The 17,489-nt window shown below is 36.3% G+C and overlaps 1 protein-coding gene across 1 annotated transcript in view; it reads left to right on the forward strand.

Moving 5' to 3' along the window:
* ITGBL1 (integrin subunit beta like 1) overlaps window positions 1-17,489 on the forward strand; it is a 70,904-nt gene that overhangs the window by 46,800 nt on the left and 6,615 nt on the right. Inside the window, exons 6-7 of the mRNA XM_031059542.1 lie at window positions 6,613-6,729; window positions 16,723-16,869. Of these exons, the coding sequence (XP_030915402.1) occupies window positions 6,613-6,729; window positions 16,723-16,869 (264 nt within the window). The remainder of the gene's footprint in view (window positions 1-6,612; window positions 6,730-16,722; window positions 16,870-17,489) is intronic.

Genomic DNA, 17,489 nt, shown 5'->3' on the forward strand with positions numbered 1-17,489 from the left:
AGCAGGGCTACTTAGAGCAGGCAGATGGAGGAGACGTGTCAGTTTGATGATGACAGCAGATGTCAAACTAACAATCTGAAAAGGAAGCTAGCACAGCAGCAGTACTTCTTACCAAAATTTTTTAAGAGCGGGAGGGGAAAAAATGAAAAACCAAAAGTACAATAAAAAGAAAGGCAGCATGGAAAAGGAGATACAAATCAGTGTTGCTGACTGGCAGGAGCTCTGAAAGACTATCTGATGCTAAATCTGTAAAGTGGTGCTGTTGAGTGGAATTATCTAAAGAAGTATTTCACTATTAAGCTGTCACAAAGAAAAAGCATTTACTTCAGGTGCCAAATGCCAACTGTGCAATCAGACTTCCAGTCATACTTCCTGTATGTTCTAAAGCTGGGGGACAAGTCTCAGTTTTTGAAGTCGCCCTTCCATGACACTTCCTTTTACAATACTGGATGTTCAGTTGCTTGTTGTTCACTGTTGTGAAGGTTGCATTATTTGGGATAGCATACTTTTATTTCTTGAGATCTTTTTATCTTATTTTACCTTATTTTATCTTATTTTATCTTTTTCTGTCTGGGGGTTTTTGTGTTTTGAGGTTTCATACCCTTAAGAACAAACTAAACTGTCAGACCTTCTTTGGTACTCTTTCACATTATAAAGCAATTAAATTTTTAAAAAATTGAAATAAACATCTGTCTAAGAAAATATGCCCATGATACCTGTTATATAAGGGAAATCTTGTACTTTGTAGTAGTGAACAACTTGATAAAACACACCATAGTGGAAATTCTCAGGCAGCTTTAACAAAAGACTTTCTTAATTTGTGAATTTCTGCTGTTTTCCTTAGGCCAAATATTTACATACATTTACATCCATTTATTTCAGACCTGTTGATAGTTCTGAATGTGGTAGCTGATGCAGTTATTGCAGCTGAGAGTGATCAGTAAGACTAAGAAAAATATAGATATTTAACTTAATTGTATACTTCAGCTACTGTTCATGTTATTTGAACAAAAATCTCAGAACTTGCTGTTAAAAGTGTGCTTTAGTGTACAAAATTCTTGAAAAAAAAAGAACACAAAATTCTGAAGTTTGGAAATTACTTTAGATTTATTAAAGCCATTTTCATTTCATTTTATGTTGGTATGATTCAGCTAAGCCCTTCTCTGGAGCTTTTAGATCTTTAGTTGAGGTCTTGGGTCAGTGATGCTGCAAATAATCTCTTTATGAGTAGACTCAAGCATGTTTACTTTCTGTATACTGATTTAGAAAGAGAAAGCTAGTTCTCAATCCAAACCCAAGCAAGCAGTTGTTCTTGTAATAAATGCTGAATGTTTTTCTTGTGTATGAGGAGATAAATGCATACATTTATTTTTCATAATACAGTGCAGAAAAAAAAGTGCTTGTTGCTTGAACATTTTGTGGAAAACCCAATTGTGACACAATTTTCAAATTATCTCCACAAAAACAAGTCCTTCATCCCAAGCCCCTAACAGTACCCAGACTTTCATTGTTTGAGTGAGATCAGTCAGATATTTAAAGAGATTCTAAGGATACTTTGTATGTACTTAAGATGCTTCCAAAGGTTCCCTTCTTCTGACCCCTCATAAACCACCCAACAAACCAGATCCAAGAATTGCCAGCATTTTAAAACCCAAGGATCATTTCATGTACAAAGCAGAATTTTTTTTTATCTTTTCAGTTCAATATTTTTATATATATATATATATATATATTTTTTTTTTAGCTAACTGGCCTATTTTCCAACAATTTTATCCATATATATATATGTTTTTTTAAGCCAATCTAGATGGGAATTAATTCCAGGCAATTTTTGGAATAGGACATACAAAACATTCAATGCATGGCCACAGAGAAATCTGTAGCTGTTTCCTGCTTGAGTCTAAATTTCTGCACATTGATCAAGCTCAGCTGGAGTGTGCTGCTCTGTGCTGCTCTGACCACCTCGCACTGAGTGAGGCACCACCCTATTTTTCTCAAGTGTTGCATTTTGTTTTCCAATTTTGTGGTGCTCTTTGTTCTGTTTACTGGTCTTTTATTCCCTCCACCACTCAATCAGTGAATTATCTTTTGCCTTACTTGAATCTGCTACCTTCTATTACTTCCTTTCAGCCACATCTGCTTCCCCTCACCCTTTATATGCACTGAAACTTTGTGATCTTCTGTACAAATCTTCCCATCCCCCTTCTCTGGTTTGCCATTTCTGAACATTGTTTTAGATCATCTTGCTCACATCCAGCATGAAATGAGTTCTGTTGGCAGAAGGACACAGCAGCTTTACTGAATGTGCTCAAGTTGCCTGAGATTATGTGATAAAAAAGAAATTGCAATTTCTGATAGGTAATGCTTTCAGGTGTGAAGCCTGGGACAGCCATGGGGCAGAAAAGTCCTTACTAAAGGCAGATTCCCTCCTATTTATCAGTAGCCTGAAACACCATTTCTTTGATATACCAGATGAACCTGACTTGCTTTTACCACATTCTCAGTTCAATTTGGCACTGTCTTCCTTTCACAAAAAAAACAGAAACATAAACAGAAGAAAGGCTTTGTTTATTTGTTTTCATTTGAAGATAAAAATTCATCATCCTGCACAGAAAAATCCTTTATGCTATAGAGTTACAGGCAGGGAAAGACAACGAAGTATATCTTATCATACTCAGTGTTTATTTTTACATTGAAAGCTGTTACTATCTCTTACTTTGCTGGCCAAAACAGGGTAAAAATGCTTTATTAAAAAAATTATATACTTCTAGCACAGAGTTTTAAAATTACCTGTGTAAAGGAGACTTTCAGTCAATCCATATAGGCAACTGGAAATTTGTTTGAATGCAAGCAGCTAATTGTCACAGCAGTTTGCATGGGGACAGGTTTAATGTAAATCTAGAAACTGTTTAGTTATGTTTTATAAATGTTGGACATGAGGAATGAAAACATTCTATAGTAAGCGGGGAATAAAATCAAAAGCTAAAAGCTTACAGCATTTTTCTTTAAAATTCTAAAGTCAATTATCTAATGAACTGGTGTTTTGATGAGATGTGGCACTTTAATTCCCTTTAAAAACAAAAAACCCCAACCTAAGCTGATCTTTTGTCACTCTTCAAGCACTAACAATTATTAGTGATAAGTTAATACTCCTATTGACATCAATGGGAGGAAGAAGTGTGAGGAAATATTAAGACTGTAGGCAAATAAATGTCTTGTATAATTATTCTATTCTTAGCATCTTGCATTGCAGTAAGTAGCTTAAGCTTTTCAATGCTAATGGCTCATATAACTTCCATCATAAAGCTGCCTTCATCTGAAGCCATCTGATAATGACATTTACCCTCCCTGTTTAGTGAGGAAGAGTGGAAGCCACTTGCTGTAAAATATCTGAGGTCAACTGGTTTCTTTCTACACATAAAGTGTAGCTCTTGCACAGATGGTTGAGAAGGTGCAGAATGTTATATTCATCCCATGTTTAATTGTTTCTGTATGCCTTGGAATTTAAAGAAAATTTAGGATGTATGGCAGTAGCTTTCCCTGTAGGTTGCTATGGTAAACCTATTATTCTATACAAAGAAGGAGTATGTTTAGTAAAGTGCTGATTCCTTTTCAGTATAATGTGAGCTTCAAATTACTTTTGCATGATTGAATTTGTTTGGTAAGTATTTTATCACAATAGCTAAGAGAAGAAGATCACAGAATAAGGTGTGGCTTCTGATATTTCAGCAGTAGATACATACTATATAGTTAGCTGTTCAGAAGCAATAGGACTTTAATTCTATGTTAAATAATCTCCTTAGAGTGAGCCCAATTTACATAATCTAACCAAAACTACTTTTGGAGGCAGAATATTTTTGTAGCCAGTACAAAGTGGCATTTATTTAGTGACACCATTAAATTAATTTCTCATGCTGAATTTGTAACATTTCTAAAAATAAAGGAACTAATAATTTGAGTATCAATTTCAGGAGCAGTGTAATAAACTACTCTAATTGTATTTTTGAATATTTAAATATAGAGAAATAGCTCAAAGAAATCCTTTTCCAGAGCACTTGCTGACTGAAGTTTCTGTCTATTTTCAAGACACTTTCAATTCTGCTGAGGTCTGCAGTCAGATGATCTAAACCATATTTAGGTATAATTTAGGTGAGAGACAGGCAAAAAAAAAAAAAAGAGAAGAGGCACAGATTGAGAAAGTAGGGCCTAAATTCCCTTTGATCTTGTATCTCTTACATGACAAAAACATGCTCGATCTGTCTAGGGATGGGCTTCCCTCCATTTTTCTGCTGGTGAAACTGTTGCACATTAGTTGAAATTAATAAATATTACTTGCAGCAGGGACTGAGAGGAGCCTGTTCCCACGGCAGCACAAGGGACCAGCCACTGGACTCTGACTTATTAAATTAAGCATTACAGAAGATAATGCATAGTTACAGAACCTGCAGCATCCTCATTACAGGACCTTCCTTTGCTCATTCCTCTTGAGGATTTTCCATCTCTAAAGACTCCTCTAGTCAAAGCAGTTTGCTTAAAATGATTTTACCATCTTTAGGCATCCTTATTATAGCAATGTCTGACCAGGAGACCACTGCTGAAGATTCTTTTGTTTATGTCACAGTCTCCACAACAGATGGGTTCATCAGGAGCCTCTCAGCCTGCAGGTTCCTGACTGTTCCTTGGGACAGGCTGATGTGGCACTTTTGCAAAAGTGATCAGGTTGCCTAAGGTGAATGCATAAAAAGAGACAAATTAGACTCAACAAAATTCTCAGTATATTTAAGCACTAAGGATTTTTTTCCCACTTCTAATGTAGCTGTCCTTGACAAATAACTATAGCCTAGAGAATGCAGGCCAATATCATTTTTTCTGTAGGCAATCATGTCTTAAATTTTGACATGATTACTAAACACAACTCTATTTCATGATGCAGTAGATGCACTTCCAATAACAAGTTTCTTTCTGAAACAAGTATCCTCATATAATTGACAATGAAACATAGTTTTTAAACTATGCATAATAAAGGTATTAAGAAGTATTTAGTCTAATTCTCTTTTGTATGTCTTTGCTAAAATTCTTGCCCTTTATGTCCTTCTAGATTGAATCCTGGTGCATAAAGTGTCAGCTCAGAAGTGCAATGTATGTTGAGGCTTGGGAAGATGAAGAGTATAGAAGCTGTAAAATGAGCTTAGAATTTTTTTCCATAAGTTAAAAGATTTCTCCCTATTCCAACTTAATTACATTGTTTTCTTCAAATAAGAAAAAAAAAAGCCAAAGAAAAAATAAACCCCAAAGCCTCACAAACAAATATAACAAATTAAGGTTAGAAGTTGGGAAAGGCAGTAATCATTTGTCAGTACCTTACCCTAAAAGGTTTTATTGTCATGACACCTACAGTTAGAAAACCTTTACTGAAGTTTTCATTAACAGTCCTTTCCTGTTCAATAAAATATTTCAGGAAATGCTGGAAAGAATTAGTGCAGTGTGTTGTGAACTGTCTGGTTGCATAATGAAAGACTGCACTTGGAGGATATTCTTTTACTTTCCAGAAATATTATAGATTTGGGGGTTGCATTCAGTAGAGCAGTGACCAGGCCCAAGTTGAATTTCACTGATGTGGTGACTAAATTAAATAAATAAGGGCAAGTTTTCTGCATCCTAATCCATGTCCATGGTGGCCATTTTTTACGCACAATATCCCTTCCCAAGCCCATTGAATGTGCGAGTTTGGTCCATGATTTGTGTCATTTTCAGAACATTCTTTCCCCAACATTGCATAAAATAATTTAAAAACATACAGAGGTAAACTCTCAGGAGTTAGGGCCCATTATCTGAACTGAGTTTGTCTCAGACATGTGCAGTGTAGGACTGTTCTGGATATTAATTTTTAGTTAATTATTTTAATTAATATATTTTAATGTATTAATTTTCATTTTTCCCACATCTGGCCATTTAGTACTCTGCTCTTAGGGTTTTGGAGTGAAATCTGTGGGAACTTGGATAAATCTGGTGTCCCTTGAAGCTCTGGGGCGCTCTCCTGTAAATAGATTAAAGGAAGGGGAGACTTTGACAGAGGTTGTGCTTATTTCTTCAGATCTAGACAAGAAAAATTACAGGGATTTTGCTTTCAAAAAGTTGACAGAGTATTTGAAGAATTATTTTTCTACATGAATAGAGAGTATCTTAGATATCTCTGTGCATAGACTACTTAATTCTGATCGCATTTGTGTTGATGTTTCTGAGATACGTGCTAAATATTTTAGATCAACTATAGTGGTTAATTATGCAGATAAGCATGGGCCAGCTCAGTTATGCTAAGTTCAGATATGAAAAACATGCAATGCTAGTGATTGCTTATTCTTGCCATTTCCACTAAGATTATAACAGTGATATACTTTCCATCTGGTTGCCATGGAGGAGGAATAGTTTTGTTTTGCTATGATTTTGTTTGTTTGTTTGTTTGTTTTTATTTGTGTTTATGAGTTATACTTTAATCAATGCAGTGTGACTCATAGTTTGTCTTTGGGGTCAGGATGCAGCATAAACTTGGGGTTTATTCAATCTATTTTACTTGACTGAAATCATGACTCTAACAATTATTTATTCTTACAGGGAGATGTGAATGTGGCCAATGCACTTGTTTCCCTCCAGGAGACAGCAGAGTTCATGGCAAAAACTGTGAATGTGATGATCGGCAGTGTGAAAATGCAGATGGCGATGTCTGTGGGGGTATGTGTTCGCTTAATATCACATCACATAGCAGAATTTAGCAGCACAACAGAACTAAATCTTGACTGTATATAGCTTTCTGTTCCCCTTGATTTTATAGAATAATGTCACTACAGACTATTTACATCATTCATTGATAATAAGATGACAGATTTTTGTTAGAAACAAGCACTAGAAGTACTGAACACGTTATAGAATGTTTTTTAAGACTTTAGGTATGCTAACACATAAATAGAAGTGCTGTATTCCATCAGACACTTAAACAAAAACCTAAAACATTAGGTAACCTTACGTTGTAATTAGTTGTGATGCTTTATTGAGGGTGTTGTAATAAATCTAAAAGTACTAATGACCAGCAAAACTTTTAAATATTTTGTATTCACGAACAGTGATATGCCTGTTTTCTAAAAAAGTAGCAAAATATGTTATGAAAGAATGTAAAATGCTTGAGAGACAGTGTCATAGTAATTGTAGATGCAGATGGTTTATTTTAGTATTGACAGTGAAAGCCTTACATTGTGATATTTCAGTAAAGTATGTTGGTGTTTAGCAGTATTTCAAGGTAGTTTTGGATATGTAAGTGCATGCATACCACATGGTATTTTATAAGCAGGCAAATAATGTTTATCATTAATGGTCTGTTTCTAGTTTTTATGTGCTTTGTTTTTAAAATGACTCTTTGATTCTAAATGTTAACAAAGTTGTTGGTATGAACAATGGCACATTGTATTGTATTCCTTATTTCTGTGTAGCAAAAAGAATGTATTCCTTCATGTTCCTCATGTACATAAAAAAATTCTGACTACAGGGAATATTCCTTCAAGGTGTCTGCCATGCAGAATATAGACATATATAGAAAATTTTGCTTTGAATGTCTAACTAGCCATAAAAATAGTTTACAACATTCAGAGTAATTCAATAATGTGAGTGTGTAAAAAAATTAAAATTTAATTTTGTGTAAAAGACATGAAAAAAAAGCACTGAAAATCTGTTTCATTTTTGTTAGATATTAAATAGTTGGGACATAAAATTCATCATCATCCATGCTAAAATATCTCTTTTGTTTATATCACTCATATTTTACCTTACTATATCTCCATCTCTTTCTTTTGGGTTTGTCTATGCTTCTGTCTCAGGCTGAACTTCCTGAAATATCTTGCTGAACTGTTTATTCTTTTATCTTTCCTTCTCCTCTTTTCATTGCTATTTTTTCTACCACTGTTGCTGCCTAGGCAATCACAGTAAGGACATAAGCCCTTGCTAGTAAATCTGTTTTCAGAGCATCATAAGCTGGACTGTGTGGGGTCTGACAGTGAGGACTGAGTGCCTGTAAGCACAAAGAAGGAAGACCAGTGTTTTCAGGTTAAATGCATGCTGAACTGAGAATTGTGAGTGACAACCAAAATGATTTGAATAAGAATTGTTACTAGCCTTCTCCAGCCAGCAGAGACTGATTAATAGCTTGCTTTCCAGACCAGCTGTCCATGCAATGATAGAAAGACATGAGGTGAAAGCTATGATAAATTAGGGTACAACTGAATGAGATCCCATGGCCATGTTTCTGCATGATGGTAGAGAGTCATTCGCTTAAAAATTCAGCTGTCCATCAATGCAGTACCAAGAATAGAGACTTAATGTCTCCACAAAGACAGAGGTTGCAGGAGGACTCAGCATAGATTTCACAGCACTCTGCTATTAGAAATTGATTCGTATAATTATGGAATCACAGAACAGTTTTGGTTGAAGGGGACCTTTAAAGATCAGCTAGTCCAACCACCCCTGACATGGGCGGGGAACCTTTCACTAAGACCAGTCTGCTCAGAGCCCCATCCAACCCAGCCTTGAACATTTTCAGGGGTGGGGAATCCACCCTTGGAAGCCTGTTGCAAGTCTCAACACCCTAATCATAAAAAAAAATCTCTTCCTTGTGCCCCAGCTGAATCCATTATCTTTCAGTATAAAAACATTGCCCCTTGTTCTGTCACTACAGACTGTGGTAAAAAAAATCTCTTTCCATCTTTCTTATATTCCCCCTTCATAACATTGAAAGGTCACAGAAAGGTCTCCCCAGAGCCTTCTCTTCTCCAGGCTAAGCACTCTCAATGCTCTCAGCCATTCCTCATAAGAGGGGTGCTCCATCCCTCTGATCATTTCTGGGGATAGTCTCTGGATCTGCTTCAACAGATTCATGTCTTCCTTGTACTAGAGACCACAGCGCTCCAGGCTGGGTCTCACCAGACTGGAATGGAGGAGGAGACTCACCTTCCTTGACCTGCTTTCCAGGTCTTTCCTTCATGTTCCTTTTTTTGTGCCTCTGTACATAGACTTAATATGCTAAGACTGGAGAAGGTGTCTTTTGCAGCCTTTTTGAGATAGAGATGTTCTACCTAATGGCTCTTGCCCTACTGTTCAGGTTTTTTGATTATGTAAGATTTTCCCAGGTGTACTTCAGTGCTGATCCACAGAAATATTTAACCTCAGGTTTCCTTTGGCTTCACTTGGTTCTTTGAGTCCTTCATGCACAAGTTAAGTGGTTTTAGTGTGCACACATGACCAAAGAATCACATGTTTGCCAGCACAAGGGTTAGGCAACTCTGTGTTGCTTTTTTACACCAGGCTTGATATTTACTCATCCTGTAACCTGGTGAGACATACTTCTCTCTGCCCTCTGAGGTTATGGCTGAGCTGCTTGCTGCAGATGCATCCTAGGGTTTCAAGTGGTATTTGTTTCCTTTATGTGTCCAGTTCTGTTTTCCAGTGATTTCAGCGCTGGATGCTCCACCCCTCTGGGCCAACTATTGTCCATTACGATTTTTTTCTCTTTCAGGATTGAGGGCAGACAGGAACTCAGAACAACAGTAAAGATCAATTTGAAATGCATTTGATAATGCTTTTAATTCCATTCGCTTCAATTTGTTCTCTGGATGATTATTGGCCTAACTGTGAGTTCTTGTCACAGCCAAGTAGCAGCCATTAAAGGAATAAAACAAAACATTTGGGGTCCTCTGCATACCACAAGTTCCTGTAGAATTATGCTGATCAAAAACTCTGCAATGAAACTAAACCAAACAAAAACAGTAAAGCCTTGGTTGAAACTAGAATCACTAGCAAAGGCTTAAACTTGTAACAGGTAACTCGTGTAACAAGATATGTATACGTAACAAGACTCTTACCTATGGATGTATCCGTTTTGTATTATATCAATGTATCATTCTGTACTTCAAATAGTGGCCCATCAATAAGAACTTTAGCTTTGATAAGGCCTTTTAATGTTTATTCATAAATGTTTGCACTGTCTTTTACAATAAGAAATAACTAAGACTGGTCATTCCAGTAAACCTGTTCTTTGTCACTCGTGACAGTGGAATATTTTAAGTCTGATCTCTTTATTTTCAAGTGAGCAATTCCATTTGGATGACTTTTTAACTAATTTTTTTGGCCAGAGCACATAAAAATACAGTCATCACCAAAATGCAATTCTAACACTGTAGGGAATCTAGTTGTGTCATGCCACACCAAAGAGTAAATGCAGATTATCTTTTTTGTTTGTTGATATCAGTGCCTTTAGTTATCATTAGTTTGAAATTCTGGTTATACTAAAATGGCCTCCAGAAGCTGGAGGAGTTGACCTATTCTTGGAGCAAATGCTGAGGTAATTTTTATTTCACTCCTTACACAGATTTGCCTTCACACCTCTCTCTTCTCAAAGTGTAAGAAAACCACGCAGCAAAAACTCTGCTTGAGATTTTTTGGGAGGAGAAGTTAGTGGTTTTTTTTTTAGGAAATCCACTAGTAAATTAATTTTCACCACTCAGACACATCTTTTTTTGATTTAGTCCTCTTGCATTCTCATGCCAAATACAAGCATCAAAGTGTCTGCATATAATAGTTTGGTCAGGATTCCTTGCGTGAGGCACAGAACATGGATAAGAGATGCCACCCATCAATGTTTCAGTAGGTCTTTTTATTTCTTCTCAACTGACAATAACAAACAGGTCTTTAAATACATCTTTTATGTGTTCAGGACCCAAAAGTTAGGGTGATCCTTTTGACTCACAATTTTTCTTACTTTTATCTCTGTAAACTTGAGGCAAGTCCGGTACCTGTTGTCTGTGCTTCCTGATTTTTGACATTCTTAGTTCTTGACATTCTTAGTTTCTGACATGCTGTTCTTGTTGAGGTTATGAGGAAAAGAATGACACAATTTTTTTTTTCTGTCTGCATTGACATCTTTTGCTGTTGAGCACACATACTACTGCAAACAAGTCATTATGACATTCATCATATTGCTGTTCTGTGAGAGTGCAGACCTTCTGATTTTGACAAAATAATACATTCCTTGGTTTACTCCTGTGACTGTGTCATTGGTTATCAATGCAGGTCATTTGATCTCATTCTGGCACTTACTTACACATTTTCATCCTGCATCATTTGCGCCAGTATTAAGATTTCCAGTGTTATTCTCTATGAATTGCCAGAGAACAAGGGAAAATCTGGAGTTTATAAGGCATACATCTAACTTAAGCCACAAATCCCAGATTTCCAATGATTTAAACTTTTAAATCTGAGACAGAAACTTCCATATCACATTCTTATAGTGATGGATTCTAGGATTGCACAGTCATCACCAGGATGTACAATGCTAAAGCTCCCTCTCAAAATCTGGTATAAGTTGCCCCTAATTGCCATGTTCCTTTGAATATACATTTTCATTACTATCCAGCCAGGCTAAATAATTAGATTCAGAGGAAGGTCTGCCTTTTTTTGCCTTTTTTTTTTTTTTTTTTTTGGAATATAAGATACACAACAGGAAATGTAAAATCTTTTTTTTTTTAATGAAAATTCTAGGTCCATGCTGCAGAAATCATGAATGACATTTATTTTTGTCATCTGTTCAGTGGAGCAGAAGCATGATATTTTCAGATATCATGTTCTTATGAGGACCAGTAAGACCATAACCATAGAAATGAGAGAGCAATGATTAATTATATGCTTCATTAAGCAAAGCTAAGTATGGTACAGTTACTGTCAGACAATTTCCTCATTTCTTGCACTAATGTTGATCCACAGAAACAGAAATACATAAGACATTTGTAGAACTCTCTAATATATGTAAAAAACAAATTAGGAAAGGCAAATAATACCTGTCAATCTCCCAAACAAAGGCAGGTTTTGGCACTGACTGGTCTGAGAATTCCAAAATATGACTCCTGAGTCTACCATGGCTTCTCTGACTATATGGCACATAATTTCGAAGTCTTCAGCCATCTAAATTAAAGCATTTTTTATCACCTGTGATTCCAAAGACAGCCCTTGCCTGACCCCAGCTTGGCTCCAAAAGGACACAGCAGTGCCTGTCTGGCTGCTGCCATCATGAGGATGTCCTTGATGCCTTGGGGCATGTCCAATGCCACAGGGCATCTGAATTAAACCTCTGATTTCTCTGAGGTTCTTACCATGTTAAAATAAAAGTTTATATCCTGTCCAACAGCTCTTTCATCTGTTCTATCAAAAAGTCTTTAGAGCAAGGACCATATTCTTTTGATAGAGGAAACTGAAGAACATATAATTGTTCCAGAATTCAGTACTATATATGGATAGTGAATATACTAGATAGATATACTCTATATATATATGTATGAATAGATAATTTTTATTATGGTATTTGTTATTGAAAAATGCAATTTATTCTCCTGGTGCAAAAAAACCCCAAAACCAAAAAATACAGAAAACCCAACCAACAGTTCATGCGCATTTACTGAGTAAAACTGCTGCAAACAAAGGTGAAAATGATGGTATTAAATAGTGGAGAACTCATAGTTTAACTGGAATAAAACTAATGTGAATCAGGGTTTTATTCTGACAATTCTAAGAGGAGAGTTAATGATTCAGTGCCTCTGTCCTTGTGTTTAATCCTAGCTCTGAGGCACATCCAGGGGCAGAAACAGATAAATTTGAAACTAGTAGGTATTAGATTCGAGAGTGATGATTGCAGCTAGTACAGGTATTAATGGCATTGCAGAGTCTGTATTAAATTAAATTAATTTTAATTTTTTCTAATTTTTTTAAATGCACTACAGATTTATGTCCTGGTCACCCAGACATTCGTGTGGGTGTATGAAAAGTCAACACTACATAGATGCACAGAGAACTAAGTTTGTGTAGCTTTTCAGATAGCATAAAATATGATTCAGGTTTGCAAAAAAGCATTTTAATTTAATCTTTCTGCTCAAATGGGCAATAAAGAAATTACTAGTACATTAACATTCAAGTTGATTAATAGATATTAATTTTGTGAGTCCAAAAGGGGCTTTTCTGTTGAATGTCTTTTATTAGGCTTTAAATAGCCATTACACTATTCCCATGCTTCCTCTACATGTGAATTCTGTGCATTTTGTGCAGCAAGAGCCTGTGTCTGAGCAGGCCATGCTCTCAGAACTCCTGAGACATTTAGCCCATGCCAACACCACTTGAAAGTTTGTTCCAATAGTCATCACCCTTGTTTGAAATGCTGGTTCATTTCTTACATGATTTTGTCTGCTTCAGGTTTTCTCTCCTGCTTTGTCTTTCTCTGGTAGTTTGAGAATACCTGTTCTGATACCCCCTGAATTCCTCAGAACTTTTTAGTACCCTTCCAAGTTTTGCCAAAATCTCTTCAAACATGGATATCTCAGAGTTGCAGGACTTTAACACCATCTCATCAATGCTCTAATTTTGCTCCTCCTCACTTTTCTCCGTGTAGGTAGATGTGAGAATGACATTGGCCCTTTTTGCTGCAGTGTTTCACTTGAAGGTGCTACTGGACTGCCTGACTGTTGTGTTACTCAAACTGGAGCCACAATCCACCTTCATTAGACTTAGACAAAACTAACTGACCTACTTTGAAAATGTAATAGACAGTCAGTATTTTAAATCACATTTATATTAGGCTTCTCCAGCTGCAGTTGTTAGAACTGTTCTGGTCTTCTGGTATTCAAGAAAAAACAAAAAATAAAAATCAGTGTTCAAAGAACATTTTTAGCAACTTGTTTAGCATATTTGGGCAGGATAATGAAGCCTGCTCACCTTGAAATATTTCTTGCAGATATATGGTTTAATATTCTCTTCTGTTAATAATATAATGGAAGGTTCTGTGATTTAGAAGAAAAAATAAAAAATGGAAATCCTGTTCCTATTTAAATACAGTGAAAAATAGTTGTTTTGTTTTCTGGGTGTTCTATATCAGGTATCCTGTGTTATGCTGCAATTTTTCATATTCTTATTGCACTTCTAAAACTTTTTATTTTTCATTCATTTAAAATACATTAGATACATTACTTGTATTAGTCTGAGAAACTTCTGTTCCTGAGATGCCAAATTTTGCTTGGGTCTGGCCTCAGTTTGCCCTTCAGTAATATCATCTGTTTGCAATAGTTAGTCTGTAAATAAGAACCAGTTTCCTCTGTAATGATTACTTCCCTTTTTCATTGTGCTGGTCCTCCCCTGTAGTGGTGCCTTTTGTATTATAAAATGATTCTGCAGGTTTTTGGGGAACACTGACAACAGCTGCATGAGTAATCCTAAACCAAAATTTCCTACAACAACACAATTTCAATTCCAGGCCTGGCAAGAAATAATTCATCATGGTGCCCAGTTTGGTTCAGGTTGATTTAGGTTATAATGAGCCCCTGCTAGTAATCTGCCACATTTTGCTTTTTTGCTGAATTCATATTTCACATTTAAATCTTGTGGTTATTTGAGTTATAATCCTAAGGAAAATGACAGAGTATTTGGCACTATCTTTTTTGTATTCTTTGCCTCTCCCACATCAAAGTCTTTATTCTTTGAGATAAATTTTTAAAACATTGTTGATTATTTAAATTCATTAACATAACTTTTTATGAATAAGTATTTGCAATGCAATTTGTTTGGGATTTTAACTGTTTTCTGTTAGATCTGAAGTATTGATAGACCAACACTTTTCAATATACATGCTTAATCTGTATAGTTAGGGGTAAAGAAAAATCTCTAATTGAAGAACTCCAGCCAAAATGAATTGCTTAACATGATAAAATATTGATTTAACTATTCAGATTACCCCTTTCTTCTGTGATTTGCAAGGAGGATATTCACAACTAGACCATGTAAAGCAGTTGTTCTCAGGCTACCACACTCACATGAGATAGCTTAGATGTAACAAGCAGTGGGCTGAACACTTGTACACTTGCCACCTCAGTGGATGAGGCATCCAAAAAGCTGCAACTGCCCAAGCTGGTGTCAGCTAGGAACAAATATTTTTTTAATGGATTATTTGAGACAAAAGAATAATTTATGTTTTGAAGATTTATATGGCATAAAGGAGGAGAGAAATTTCCTTTACAGAAAAGTGCCAGTCAAATTTCATATGGTAAACTGCAAGCTCTGTTTGCTGCAAATTTATAGATTATTCATTACCTTTTTATTTGACTTGTGTAAAGGATTTACAGATATGATCAATCTCTTCATTCAGTAACACATAATGACTGAGAGAAAAATGCCTTAAAATTATTTTCTCAGTGAAATTGCCATGGATTTCTTACTATTCACTGCTAAAAGAGTAGAGGGGTTGGGATCTTCAGAAATAATTTTCCAGCAGGAGCATCCAGTTGTATATTTTGCTCTTAATTAGCTAAATTAATCTGAGTTCTAATCTCTGTGTTACTAATTAAAAATAAATAAGGTCGATGAAAATACTCTGACAGAAGCTTTATTTTAGTTAGCTCATATAGACAATTGCATGACACCTATCTGGAAGGGGCATATGGGAATGTACATATGCTTGTTTTCTACCTCTTGTCTTTTGGGTTGTCATGTAATTGTTCTTGTTTCCCATTCTGACACAAAAGTTCAAGTAGCATCAATCTTTTATCATTGCTAGTTATCAATCTTTAGAAGTGGGTAGAAATACTGTCATAATAAGACTGTGTCGTCATTAACTGAGCCTTTAATATGATAAATATGATCAAAATATAATAGACATCAATAATGTAATATGATAAAAACACCTCAAAAATCAACACATTGTTTGGGATACAAAAGTTAATTTGAATATTTAGATGCTGTAAATGATAACTCCAAGACTTTGGAGCTCCCAGTATTTTTGTAATGAAAACTTCTAAAGTATTTGACTATCAGTAAACTTGAATGAATTTCACTTTCAGCAAACTACCAGGTTTGTCTCTCCTCTGGCCTTCTACCAGTGTTACCTCTCAGTTTACAAAATCAAATTGTGCTGGTGGCTCATGAGAAATCCACTAATCAGGAAAACTAAATAGCTGGTTTGCTTCCCTGCATCCTACAGCTCCTTGCTTTCCCAGATACTCCTACAGTTTGTTCCCGTCTTCCCAGTCCATGCTCCCAAATGATCTCAGTCCCTTCATTTCTCCTCCCTTGCCCTACATAGAAGATAGGATAGGGCAAAAGTCACTGGTATGTGTTTGCTTCCCTGGTAACTAATTAGCTAATTATCGTCTCTGATGCAGAAATATTATTCAAAGCTTAAAAATGTAATTCTGACTGGGAGACATTTCTTCTTTTATATCAATTTGCCATTCCTATATTCTTCTCTATGTTTGTTGGCACTTTTCCCTTCTTCCTGGCCAAATTTTCTACTCAGCTTATTATTCAACATATTTTCAATTTTTTATTAACCTTTTTGCAAATAATTGTTTTAAATTTCTATTTTATCTTTCCCCTCCCTTCTTTAAAGTGTGAATTATGGCTTCTATGGCTCTCACCCACATTCTAGGGTTTCCTTGACCTATCCCTCACTTGTTTTCTGCACATCATTAGGGCACCCTTTTTAACAGATAAAGGAGAGAACTGGGGAAGTCCATCCTGCTGGGAAGGGGTGCTGTCCACCCATCAGTCTGTCTATCCCATAGCACACACTTCATACTGAAGAGGTCTGATGCTGTGACCACAGTGACAGGTTTCTGCTTGTCTTGCTCATAACCAACCTTGCTGTCATTACAGGCCATGGTATCTGCTCATGTGGCCGATGCATTTGCCAGGATGGGTGGTTTGGAAAGTTGTGCCAGCACTCAAGGAAGTGCAACATGACGGAGGAGGAGAGCAGAAGTCTCTGCGAGTCAGCGGATGGCATATTGTGCTCCGGGAAGGGTAAGATCTGCCAGCTGAGCTACCCTGTGTCAGTGCCTGACAGAGGAAAATAATCACGCTCTGAAAGACTAATGTGCATGGCAGGGGGTTGTTGTTCAGTAACCCTCTCTTTCAAAGGCACTCATTATTAAAAGGATGTTAAAGGATGCTCTGTAATGCACTTGCATCCATTTTGTCAATCACCCACCCCAGCCGTACGCGTTCAGCAGCGTTGCTCTCCTATGCAATTTGTTAGTAGCATATAATTTCCTGTATGTGTTTAGCTGATGGTCTGTGGGGAACAGCTGCACATTATAAACCAACTGTTAGAGCTCCTTCCACTCTGGGGAAAAAGGGCACTACCCACAATAACCCTCTGGAGGGGAAGATGGCAAATGTAATATATTGGACAACAGTAAGTGGAGGAAAGTGTTTAAAAGCAATTCGGTACCCTTAATCCCGCTGCTCCCCAAAACAGCTTCAAAGGAAAAGTAGGTGTCTGCAACCCCCACAAATGAATCCTACAAACTTTCTCATTTACTAATTTTCATTCATCTGGTTGCATCAGCCTCAGTTCAGCTCTAAAAAAAATTGCCACAGGGAAGAATAAAAGTTAGAAAATCTTGATAATTATCTGAAAT

Source organism: Geospiza fortis, unplaced genomic scaffold (assembly GCF_000277835.1).
Source record: "Geospiza fortis unplaced genomic scaffold, GeoFor_1.0 scaffold84, whole genome shotgun sequence".
NCBI classification, from domain to species: Eukaryota; Metazoa; Chordata; class Aves; order Passeriformes; family Thraupidae; genus Geospiza; species Geospiza fortis.